We start from the raw sequence: 13,403 nt of genomic DNA, 5'->3' as shown, positions 1-13,403 counted from the left end.
TTGTCAAGATGTTTTTGCTTTAATTGTAAAGCCATCTTATTTGTAATTTTCTGTTCTTTTTCACTTCCCTTTACAACATGAGCATTTGTCCCTTTTAATAAACATCACTGTGAATACCTATGTAACAATCTATGTATATAGTCTCTAACTTTTAGTTACCTCTTTTCCTACAGCTGGATACTTAGACTACTCCTGAACTTTTTTACTTTAAAAAAGAGCTTTCATATATGGTCAACTAATATTTGACAAGAATATACAATGGAGAAAAGATAGTCTTTTCAGTAAATGGTGCTAAGATAATTGAACATTCACACATGAAACAGTAAATTTGGACCCATGTCTTACACCACTCGCAAAAAACTAACTCAAAACGGATTAAAGACTTAAATGTAAGACCCGAAACCATGCAACTCCTAGAGGAAAACAGGAATAAAGCTCCTTGACCTGGGTCATGGTGTTGACTCTTTGAATACGCAACAAAATCAAAACTGAACAAGTGGGACTACATCAAACTAAAAAGCTGCTACACAGCAAAGCCATCAACACAACAAAGTGAAAAGACAACCTACACAGAATGGGGAAAAAAATATGTGTAAACCGTATATCTGATAAGGGGTTAGTATTGAAATGTATACATATAATTCAGACATAATAAATGAGAAAATCCTATCATTTTAGACACCATGGATGGACCTTGAAGGCATTATGCTAAGTAAGTCAGACAGAGAAAGACAAATACGTATGATCTCATATATGGTATCTAAAAAGAAAAAAAATTCATAGGAAAAGAGGTCAATCAGACCTGTGGTTACCAGAGGTGAAGGGTGGGGGGAGAGGAAACTGGAGAAAGGTGGTCAAAAGGTACGAACTTCCAGTTACAAGATAAACAAGTACCAAGGATGTAATGTATAACATGAAGACTATAGTTAACACTGCTGTATGATATATAGGACAGTTGCTGAGAGTAAATCCTATGAGTTCTCATCATAAGGAGAATTTTTTTTTCCTTTTATCTTTTTTTAACTTTATCTATATGAGAAGATGATCCATTTATGGTAATCACTTCCCAATACATGTAAATCAAACCATCATGCTGTTTGCCTTAAACTTATACAGTGATGTATGTCAATTATTTCTCAATAAAACTGGAAAAAAACTGGGTGTAAAGAAGCATAGAACTTAACACAGGTGCAGCTATAGCCATCTGTCAAGGATATTTAAATTCCTATCACAACACTGCATCAGAGAACATAAAGAATAATATTAAGGAAATTCAACAAAAGTGTTTTTGCTCTTAGACTTTGCTTACTTATCATCTTCTAAATGAGGTCTCTTGATATTCTTTTTAAAATTTCAATATCCTCTCAGCACACCTGATTTCCTCATGTGCTCCACGGCCAACCTCAGTGGTACAGTCTCTCTTACACTTCCTCTATTTTTCTTCCAATATAGATGTATTTCACTTATTTATTACGTGTATTTACTGATGAATCCCTGACACCTAGAACTACACCTGGCACATAGTAGGTGCTCAATAAATATTTGTTGAATTTAAAAAAAAACTTGCAAAAAACAAAACCAACAAAAACCAGAAAAAAAAAGATCTTGCAAGAAGTATCTTTTTGTATATTCTTTACAGTTCTGATTGCCACCTTAGTAGAAATTTCCCAAAACAGAATTACTGGTTAAAAAATATGAAAAAATTTAATGTATCTACTACTGATTGCCAAATTGTTTTCCTTAAAAGTTGGAAATTTAGACTTCCGGCAGTGTGTGGAACTTATAAGCATCCTGCATCCACACAAAATTCTATCTCTACGGATAAACACACATCTTTCACCACTGCTTCATTTCACGTCCTTTTGGTTACCAGTGAGGATAAATATTCTTCATGTTTGGTAATCATATATGGTATAATTTATAACTGTATGTGTTCTTTACCTGCTTCCTTATCAATTTGGATGAACTCCTTATGCAAGAAAGATAAATCCCGTCACATTGCTGAAAACAATCTTTCTATTTTAGGATTTAATTTGTTTTCTTTTTATCATATAGATGTTAATGAAGTTTAGTTGAGCAAATCCATAAATCTGTCTTGGGGGACTGTTTTCTCAGAACTTACTCTTGTCTTCTCCAAAGATTTGATATATATTTTCTCTATATTTTTTGTTTGTATGTTTTTGTCTTATTTTGAACAGTGGGAGACTGGTAACTGTTTTTCTTTAGTTTTTATACAAGAGGTGGTTGAATTCATTATTAGATCTATCTAGACCCACTTTAGCATAAGGTATATTAAATGAGGCTTAAATAATTTTCTGAAAAATGTAGTCAATCTGTAAATTCAGCACAATATAAAAAGAAATCCCAACAGGTTTGTGTGTAACTTGACCAAATTATACATTCAAATTTTGATTTTAAAATTAACATAGGAAAGAAAAGGGCCAAGAACAGTCAAAACATTTTATTTTTGATAGAGGGTCATGCCTTACCAGATATTTAGTTGTATTACTCAGCTAATGATGAATGATTAACCTCGTGTATTACAGATCCAGACATTCAAACAGACCACTAGAAGAGAACAGCCACAGTGCGCAGGTGGCAGAGAAGCCTGACCTTGGCAGAGACTACATTATAGATCAATGAGGAGGAATTTACTGGTCAATAAATGATGCTGGGAAAAGTGGTGACCCATGGCTGCAGCGGGAAGATGATGGGACAGATTTTGACCTCACATGCACCTTAGGAAAATTAATTTTCAGTAGCATTAAGGACCTGCATATGAAAACTAAAATTGTAAAATATAGAAGAATATCTTTATGACTTCAGAGTAACAGAGGATTTCTAAAATAAATCACAAAAAGGAAAGCTATTAATAGATTATTAATGTTTAAGAATTCTGAAAATAGTACCACAAATAAAAATTTTAAAAGCCACAGATTAAGGGAAAAGGTATTTGCAATGCACATTCCAGACAAGGAATTAGTAACAAAGTAGTTTTTTCAAACTCAAAAAAAACATCAACCAGGCTTCCCTGGTGGCACAGTGGTTGAGAATTTGCCTGCCAATGCAGGGGACACGGGTTCGAGCCCTGGTCTGGGAAGATCCCACATGCCACGGAGCAACTAGGCCTGTGAGCCACAACTACTGAGCCTGCGCGTCTGGAGCCTGTGCTCCGCAACAAGAGAGGCCGCGACAGTGAAAGGCCCGAGCACCGTGATGAAGAGTGGCCCCCACCTGCCGCAACTAGAGAAAGCCCTTGCACAGAAACGAAGACCCATCCCTGGTGGCGCGGTGGTTGGGAGTTCGCCTGCCGATGCAGGGGACACGGGTTCGTGCCCCGGTCCAGGAAGATCCCACATGCCGCAGAGCGGCTGAGCCCGTGAGCCATGGCCGCTGAGCCTGCGCGTCCGGAGCCTGTGCTCCGCAACGGGAGAGGCCACAACAGTGAGAGACCCGCGTACCGCAAAAAAAAGAAGACCCAACACAGCCAAAAATAAATAAATAAATAAAAAGCAGTTTCTTTAAAAAAAAAAAAAAATCAACCAACAATCCACAGAAGAGGAAATAAGAAAGACAATAAACATATTTTTAAAAGGCTCAAGCACACAGGTAATTGAGGAAACGCAAATTAAAATGAAGTGTCCTATCTCCACAGGTCACAGGTTCCAAATGTGATGTCTGGGGAGCTCTGGGTCCCTAGAGACCCTTCCAAGGGGTGCAGATGCCAAAACTACGATCGTCATCATAATAAGTTATTTGCCTCTTCCTGCTCATTCCTTCTCAAATGTAGAGTGGCGTTTTACTCAAGGCTACATGACGTATGATATCACAATAGAGCGAATGAAGAAGCAGATACAAGAATCCAGGTGTCTTCTCTTACGGCAGAAATTTAAAGATTTTCAAAAATGTAATGTCATATCACTTCTAATTTTTTTTTGTTTTGGAAAATATACTTTCTTATGTTAATATCTTATAAAATATATTTTATTAACAGAATGTTTTTATTATTGTTATTTTAACAAGTTAACAAACAACTTTTGAAATTTCTCGGTTTTACTTTCTAATTAGGTAAATATTGATAGACATAACTCACACAAACAAAAGGTCTTTGGGGGTAATCAATAATTTTAAAAAGCATACAGCGGTCCTGGGAATAAAATGTTGGCACGCTGGAAACAACGCAGAACAATGAGAAGCCTCACATTCAGTTGGTGGGAGGGTAACCTGGAACAACTAGTCTAGGCAGCAGCTAGCAAAGTAAAGTTGCCCGTATTCACCACAATCACCCCAGTGATTCACCACCACATACCCTAGAGAACAGCTCATACATCATTCTGCCCAATCTTCACTGTCACTTTTTGTGCTTTTAAAAAATTGAAAACAACCTAAATATTCATTCACTGTTTCATCAAATATCTATTAAGAACCTACAATGTGCAAGGCACTTGACTAGATGCTACAGGTATGGGAATGTGTAAGACAAAGGCCTTGACCTCGCAGAGTTTGCATTCTGGTGGGGGTGAATGGATATACGCCACGAAGTAAAACCAATGCAAGAAGTTGGAGAGAAACAGGATGTATCTTGGAGAGAGACAGGATGTATCTGACATAGCGTGGTCAGGTCAAGAAAGGCCCATCTAAAAAGGGAATATTTGAGAAGAGAACAAACGAAGTGAGTGTGTGAAACATGCAATATCTGAGGGAAGGACATTTGGGTAAGAAAGAAAGAAGAAACAGCAAGCACAAAGACCATAAATGGAAATGTTCTTGGCATGTTAGAAACAGCAAGAAGACCAGTGTGTTTGAGGCAGAATGAACAAAGGAAAAAGTGATAAGAAATGGGATTACAGAGACAGGGAGCAGACAGATCATGCATGGTCTTCTGGACCATGGTAAGACTGTAGAACTCACTTGTGTATGATGGAAGTGATTAAAAGATTGAAATCAAAAGAGTGACATCAAACCTGTTTCTAAAGCATCACTTAGCTGCTATCAGAAGAACAGATTATCGAGGTGTGGTAAGATAAGAACAGAATCAGGACAGCGAGTGAGGAGAATTGTTCACTTCAAAATGTCCCCAGAAAACTATTTTCCAGTGTCCTCACCTTGCCTATTCTCTTGCCTCCAGCAGCATCTGGTTCTACTCTGGTCCCAGGAAAGGCTAAAAGTCTCACCTCCCATGAGAGGGAATGCCTTGCACACACTGGGCAGTGAAATATGTCTTGTGTTTAGAGATGTTCTTTTCAAATGATTGAAAGCAGAGTAAGAAATCACAAGTGCATTGTGTTTTTAAATAAGCTTTTCTAATTCATATACAATGCTCGTAATCATAAAATTTTGTTATATGTAAAAAAATTTGTAAAGAAATAAACTGTATCTTACCAGCAATTCTTGTCTGAGCAACAGAACAGGGTTCCTGGATGCGTTCCTTCAGCGCACTAGGCACTTCTCTGCAAATCTAGAGCATCAGGCCAAACAGAAAGAGAAGGATAGTATATAAATAAAGACGATTATATATTCTGAAGAGGAAGCGTTCTTCTAAATGATAATGCCACCGCTTTCCTCCCCCTCAGTGCCTAAGCTTCTGTGTCCACTTTCACTAACCACTATCCACTGCAGTCTTGCTTGACCCCCAGCTCCACCAGCATCAAGAATGTCATCCAGTCCTTAACTGCCTTGCCCCTTTGCAACATTTAATGCTGCCACTCCCTCTCCCTTGAATTTTGTTAGTATTCTACAATCTTGATTTTACTCCCACCTCTCTGACTGATCTTCTAAGTGTCCTTCCCCAGCTCATTTTCCTCTGCCCTTCCACCAAATACCAACATTCTACAGGGTAGGAGTTTTGGTCTTCTAACCCTCGATACTGGCCTCTCTCCCTGGGTCTTGGTTTCTACTGGTTTCACTTATCACGTGGAGTTTTAAGAGGCTGAAGACTCCCCAAAATCTATCTTCAGTCCAGCTTTCCCTGTCAACTGTACATTCAGACGTGTCCAAATATGGATTCATCACCTGCCTCCTTGACACTCTCTTCACAAAGTTGTCTAATGACTCTAACTATTTTTCCAGATCAGTTACCCTGATCTGGATGGTGGGCTTTGCTCAGAGGAGTTACTTGATGTCCTGATGTCCTAAGCATATCCATCCTTGGGTTCGCTCCATCCATCTCTGTGGTGCAGCTATAGTGATCTTTCAAAATGTAACTTGTTTAAAACCCATCAACAGTTTCTCACTGCTTTCAAGGTGGTAAAATAGCTTCAAGACGGAACTTGAATTCCTTGTGATGCATGGTGAGGCCCCTAGGTCTCTGCAAGCATCTCTTGTCCTTCCAATTCATATTGAGCTACTTCCAGGACCCAGATTCACTCTCTGTCCCCTCTAGACCCTTTCACTTACTGCTGCTTTTCCCTGCAAGGCCTTTTCCTCCATCGTCCATCTGACCAATACTCATTCATCTTTTATCATCTTAGCTTGGATATGATCTCCACAAAATCTTCCACGGTTATCACCCAAAGCCAGGTAGGTGCCCTACCTTTATGTCCCCATGGATACCTCTTTGTTATAATTGTTTATCTACTTGTCTCACCTACAATAAGCTCTTTGGGTTAGAAGCATTTTCATGCTCTTTACTATATTCCTAGCTCTTAAAATGGTGCCTGGCATAAAATGAGAGTCTGGTAAAAACCTATTAAGTTAATGAATAAAAGCATGAATGAATGAAATATCTCAGATTAGTATTTCTTAAAATGTGTTTGTTGAAATTCTCTACAGAGTAAGCATTGCTTTGTCTTAGACATCCGTAATTCACATAATTAGTGTAAAATCTATGTGAAGTCCTGTGATAAAGGAAGGTTTGGCTCTATCTAACATCGTGCTCCCAAAGTGACCACCATACCCTATTCTACACAATACCCATTGACATCCTCTGTGTTAAATAAATACATGTGCTCTGATTGAATATGCACATGCTGAGTCTGGCATGTTTGACACGGGGCCAACAAGTCTGGAAAGCAGCACAGGGAGAGAGAGTAGCAGATGAAGTCAGAGAGATAACAGGAAGCCAGAACATGATGAACCTAATAAGTCACAGTGAGGACTTCGGCCTTTACTCTGAATGTGATGGATACCATTAGTGGGCTCTGTTCAGGGGAGTTACTTAAACTGAGTTATGGGGGGTTTTTTGGATTTTTTTTTTTTGCGGTACGCGGGCCTCTCACTGTTGTGGCCTCTCCCGTTGCGGAGCACAGGCTCAGCGGCCATGGCTCACAGGCCCAGCCGCTTCGCGGCACATGGGATCTTCCCGGACCGGGGCACGAACCTGCGTCCCCTGCATCAGCAGGCGGACTCCCAACCACTGTGCCACCAGGGAAGCCCCTGAGTTATGGTTTAACAAATACTTTGGCTGCTTTCTTGAGAAGAGACTGACAAAGGGAAAAGGAGGAAACAGGAAGAGTAGTGAAGTGGCCGTTGTAGGAATCATACAACAAGAGATGACGGTGGCTTGAAACAACTTAGTGGCCACGGGGTCGTGAGAAATGGTCAAATTTATGAAATTTCGCAAACCTAAGAAAAGCCGAAAGAATTGCCCAGGGAACACCCATGTGCCACTCAATATGTACAACTGTTAAAATTTTGCTGTATTTGCCTTATCATGTATCTAGTCATCTAGCCATCCATTCAAACCGTCCATCAAAGAGACAGGTATTTTGAAGGAGAAGCTGATGATAGTGACTCCAAGGTTTATGTGTTTGTTTGTTTTTAATTGAGATATAATTCACATGTCATAAGACTGAGTCCAGGGTTTTTGGCATAAAACACAATAAGGATGTAATTACCAGTAACTGAGGTGGGAGAAGTATACTAAGGCACAGGAGGGAGGTGGAGATCAGGAGTTTGACTTTGTATGTTAGTCTGAGATACCTATTAGACACTGAAGTGGAGATGCTGAGCAGGCAGCTGTGATGAAGTCTAGAGTAATGAGAGAGTCCAGGCCAGAGATACAGATGTGTGAGTCATCAGTAACAGTAACTCATCAAGACGGTAAGTCTCAAGCAGAGAGGCTAGATCAATAAAGCACCTAAACCATTAGATATAGAATGAGTGCTGTCATTTTGAAAGGATAGAGAGGGAGGAAAATGACTGATATGGGACCTAGCCAAACCAGGGCAGAAACATATCCATTCAATGTCCCAAACAGACCTCACACTCTGTTATGGTATGTACCCAAGCCAAAATATATAGAAATCTATTACTTTATCTACCTCTGCTTCAACTGCAAAAAAAGTAACAGTATGAGAGAAAGGACTTTCTCTTAGTCATATTTGTAGCCACATACCATTACATCCCACGTGGAACCTAGTAAATACATGTTGAATGAATAAAATCATTAAAAATAAATCTACGTATGTGAAAAGTCACATGCAACATCACAAAGTTATTTTAATGCTTTCATTTTCAGAGTATAATTATTAGCACTTTATTGCCTAATTCTAATATATACTCATTATTTAATATAGTATATAATGTATAAATCTCCTAGGCCAAAAAAATTCCATGTAAAATAAGTATTCTTTGAGAACATATGCTTCCATCCATGACAGATGAAAAAAATATAATTATCAATATTAGTAAGCATTAATAAAATGTGCCCATATTTGGGTATACTTAAAAGTAAAACAGTTGCCTGGTTCCACTTCTTTAACAACAAAATCAGTAAACATGAGGAAGGTGTCGCAGTAATTCTTAACACACACCTTATTCCACGTCGAATTTACGGTTCTCAAGCTTTCTGAAATTTTTTCTCTTTCATGTAAACTCAGACTTTTATCTGAAAGCATTTCTAATTCAGTTCTATTCAGCCATTTGAGTTTTTCAGCTTGATCATCCATCTCCTGGATTAAGTCCTAAAGGAGTCAGAAGCGCGGTATGGTTAAAAGGTTGTCATACCAGGAAAAGATCAAGAACTGTATTAGGAATCTCTTTGGGAAATACAGCAAGTTCCCTACATATGAACCTTCAAGTTGTGAACTTTCAAAGATGCGAACATGCGTGCCAGCCCCTGTATGCCAGCTGTTGTACTGTACTACTGTACTTTTCAAGGTACTGTACTATAAAGATTAAAAATGTTTTCTTTATTTTTTGTGTTTGTTTTTTATGTACATATTATCTGTGTGAAAAGTATTATAAACCTATTTCAGTACAATATTATATAGCCAACTGTGTTAGTTGGGTACCTAGGCTAACTTTGTTGGACTTACAAACAAATTGGACTTACAAATGAGCTCTCGGAACAGAACTCCTTCGTATGTCAGCAACTTATTGTACTCCTATAAATGTGGACCTTTAATTTCTTAAATGGAAATAAACTTCTAAGAAGCCTGAACTTATCTTAACAAACTGTAACTAATTTGGGAATGACCTCCCACCTTCAGTGTGCATTGTGTGTACATGAACTACTAGCCCTGACCCCCTGTCTCTTAACAGGGTCATATTATATCATATTTACATCGACAACTTAACATTCTGTTCTTTGCTAATAAAATTATATCTATTCTAATGAAAGGCAAAAAAAACCCCAGAAACAACAGGAGCATTTTATGCATGCATCTCTACCTTATCTCTACCTACCCTAATATACTGTCCCATCCCCTGTGACTGTCCCCAAATTGTTTACAAAAGGCATATTCCAAGAAAACTATTGAAATTTTTAGATAAGACAGGAGCAAGTTTGTTAGATATTTGTCACATTTTGAAAAGAAAACTTAATAATTGTTTGCCATGTATTTTTCATCAGTATTAAAAGTTTCTTTCCCACAATACCTCAGTCATACTCCTTTAGAAAAAAATCTCTTATCAGATTAGTGGGTATCCTTTTAGGTATACTTTGTTGCACACAGATGTGTGTATCCACACTCACACACAATTTCTTTTTGTTTAGTAAAAATGTGAGCACATTATGCTTATTGTTCTACTACAAGTACTTTAATTCTTAGCACAAAAATATAAAATTTGTGGATATAAAAATGTATGGATATTTGGGTATATTAACATATCTATATATTTTTATGTATTTCTATATGTTGTATACCTATACAACTATAAACAATTCTTGTTGGTTGCAGATCAACAAAGAAAATTTGATTAATACAACCGTGATGCTAAGTCCATAGTAAGCTGCAGTGAGTTACTCTCAACTCACTTTGAGTCTTCTTGTAGGACTCAGTTTTATAGATAGTAATCAGTAATTATCTTCTAAGTCCCAAAGCAAAAACCTATACTTCCCAGCATTATTATATTCTAAAATGATGACGTCTGTTTAAAATATTCCAAAAAACCTTTGGTCCATTACTGAGACCACATGACTTATTACTTTTATGTGTGTGAAGCCTTACCACTGCAAGAATAAAATGACAGCTGCTCTTTAAAATTAAAATTAAAAAAAAAAAGATATTCCTCTTTAAAGTTCACCATATTTACCACAAAGGACAAAGTTTCTTCCCCTTTTCTTCTTCAGTCATGCAGTATCTTATTTGCAGTGAAAATATTCATGCATCAAAAAGCACTGGCAAATATAGAGACAAATAAACCACTTACTGTTAATTCTTGCAGGTTTTCTTCCAGCTCAGTGGTTGATCTTTTTTGCACAGCATTCTCGGCCTTTGTTAACCAACAGATAATCTCATCTAGTCTTTTTCTATAATCCATCACCTGCTTACTTTCTCCTTTTAACCTAAAAGATTATATTATTGAAAAATACTGAGAAAAAATATCCAGTTAACTAGAACATTATATATTTGCATTAGATATTCTGACTAAATATGTCATACACACAAAATAATTATTTTAATATGTATTATTTTAATATGTATTCGTAAATGAGTGTTAATAGTAATACATATGTTCCGCAATACCAAAGATTATTTGCAAACATAAGAATAAGATTTCCTCCTTCATTAAATTAAAAAACATTAAAACTAAATAATGTTGTCTTCTCTCATAGTGAAAACCTATATAGAAATTTAATACAAAGGACTTATTTTAAGCTAGATACCACTGTACAACATAATGGAGGTTTTAAAAAGAAAACATGAAAAATGTCTTTATCTAAAATAATTAAAGAAAAATACATAATTCTTTATGAGTACTCCATGGATATAGAAAAGTATCATTATATGACATATTATTCACGTTAGGTTGCAACTATTACTCTACTTTATTCATAGGAAAGAAAGAACAAGAACAAGGCAAGATACTGAGAATGGGAAATTTTTACAAATTTTCTTTTCTTTTACAAGAAAGACAAGAAAAAACAGAAATTTGATTAGCTCATTAAAATAAGTATTATATTTGAATAAAGCACCAAGTTCTAAAAAAAAATCTAGAAAAACAAAGTCAAAGTTTTAAAGGCTATAAGGAAACAAATAGTCATATGAATATAAAAAAAAACTGCCTCAATTACATCTTTTTAATGTTATAAGAATAACATTTATAATTATATAAACCATCTGTCAAAAGATGAGAATGTGACTACAACTCATATGACAAACAAGATTATGTATTTTTAAGAAAGATTTTGAAAGCTATTTAGAGCTTGGTGGTGGTATCATTTTTATAGCTGCTGCTATTAGCTGCTGGTTTAAAAATAGAAAGCAATTTTTTAAATGAATTACATTATGTCATCCCTAATAAGAATTTACATTTTTTATGGCTATGACTTTTTCTTTTTAATCACAAATAAACTATTTTAATGTTTAAAAAACTGATAAGGGAAAGGGGGGAGGAATAAATTAGGAGTTTGGGATTAACATATACACAATACTATATACAAAATAGATAACCAACAAGGACCTATTGTATAGCACAGGGAACTCTGCTCAATATTTTGTAATAACCTATAAGGGAAAAGCATCTATCGATAAAAAAGAATATATATATATATATATACATATATATATAAACTGAGTCACTTTGTGGCACACCTGAGACTCACACAATACAACATTATAAATAAACTATTCTTCAATTTAAAAAAAATTAATGACAATCACTACAAAATCACAAGTTTTCATTTTTAAGTATCCATCAGGAGAGAACACTGCTTCAAGATTTAAAAAAATAAATAAATAAAGCAATAGTACAAATTGTTTAGACTACCAGTACCAAAACAGGTAATTTACCCTCTGTATGGAAGAGTCTTTAAATAACAACTTTGGAAACAACTCAAATACTACTATAGACCTTGTGTTTCAAAAAAAAAAGTTGTAATTTAAATTTACAATGTTTCATAATCATGACTAATTTAGTATTTTGAAAATATATCTATGAAGAAAACTAACATTACCAAGTAATTTCAATAAGACATATTTGAGTCACACAAAATTTTCATCTGCAAACTAGCTAAATATAATCTACATTTTAAATGTTATCACTAAGTAAAAACAAGTTATAAATTCATGTTCAAACAGTAGGTAACAATTGCTCATTAAGGAATAACACCATAAGTTGCTGAACTGTGTAAATATTTAATGACTGGCACTCAAAACAAAAATAAATTGAGCTGTGTGTTGTTTCTCAATGACTGATAACAGTACACATAATAAGCCCATAAAATTGCAAGGTAGCCCCAAGTTGAGATAAATTACAACCTGAAGTAAAGTTAAACATGAATTTATGAAAACAAATATTGTTTTAGTTAAAATACAAGATGCTGGAAAAGAGATGCATTATTCTTTTCTCTTCCAAAAATTGAGCAAAACATGTATTAGCTTCACCTTGTTAGTCCCAGGAGCAATAATTACCACATTCCACAGAGAGCCATTTGAAACTGATTAAGGGAATTCCTGCAGTTATTGTTAATGCTATGCCAGCAGGTACATCTTTTTCCTTAAGACCTGAGAGACAGATCATTTTCAAGCTAGAAGGACTCTCCCTGCCGACTCACTACCATGGCACATAAATCGTATGGGAACTCAGCTTCCAATCCTGCCCCTGGTCCTCTGAAGCCTCCTCACCATCCAACCTTCACAGATTTCTTACCTGGCCAGACTATTTAATGCCTCCCACCTTGTCTGTTCTGTGCCTTTTCCCTACAAGACCATCTGTAAGGGGAATTTATGGAAATTTGCTGTAAATGCTTCAAAACCAGCTTCAGGATCCCTCCCCTGCGATGCCTCAATTCCACAATCCATCACCCCTGTGTCTGTGACAACACTCTATCTTCTTTATAATGTGTCATTTAATCACATCAGATCATTTTTTCCTTTAAAAATTTTCTTCATCTTAGTCTCTCTGAGTTCCTTAGTCGTTCGTGTTTACTACGAATAGTCAGAGAATAATACTTTTTACAAACACCGTCTCCTTTAGTCTTCATGACACTCCTCTAAGAAGATATCCTAGTTTTCATT

At 36.1% G+C, this 13,403-nt stretch overlaps 1 protein-coding gene across 11 annotated transcripts in view; it reads right to left on the bottom strand.

Annotated features, from left to right (window-relative positions):
• Positions 1–13,403, bottom strand: part of UTRN (utrophin) — a 497,402-nt gene that overhangs the window by 261,983 nt on the left and 222,016 nt on the right. For all 11 annotated transcript variants that reach the window (XM_019951537.3, XM_019951539.3, XM_033867812.2 and 8 more), the window contains 3 exons: positions 10,594–10,729; positions 8,754–8,903; positions 5,383–5,458 (listed from right to left, as the gene is read on the bottom strand). In XM_019951537.3, coding sequence (XP_019807096.2) covers positions 5,383–5,458; positions 8,754–8,903; positions 10,594–10,729 — 362 coding nt within the window. The remainder of the gene's footprint in view (positions 1–5,382; positions 5,459–8,753; positions 8,904–10,593; positions 10,730–13,403) is intronic.

The sequence above is a fragment of the Tursiops truncatus genome, chromosome 12 (assembly GCF_011762595.2).
Source record: "Tursiops truncatus isolate mTurTru1 chromosome 12, mTurTru1.mat.Y, whole genome shotgun sequence".
In the NCBI taxonomy this organism is placed as follows: Eukaryota; Metazoa; Chordata; class Mammalia; order Artiodactyla; family Delphinidae; genus Tursiops; species Tursiops truncatus.
This window is presented reverse-complemented; position numbering and strand designations above follow the sequence as displayed.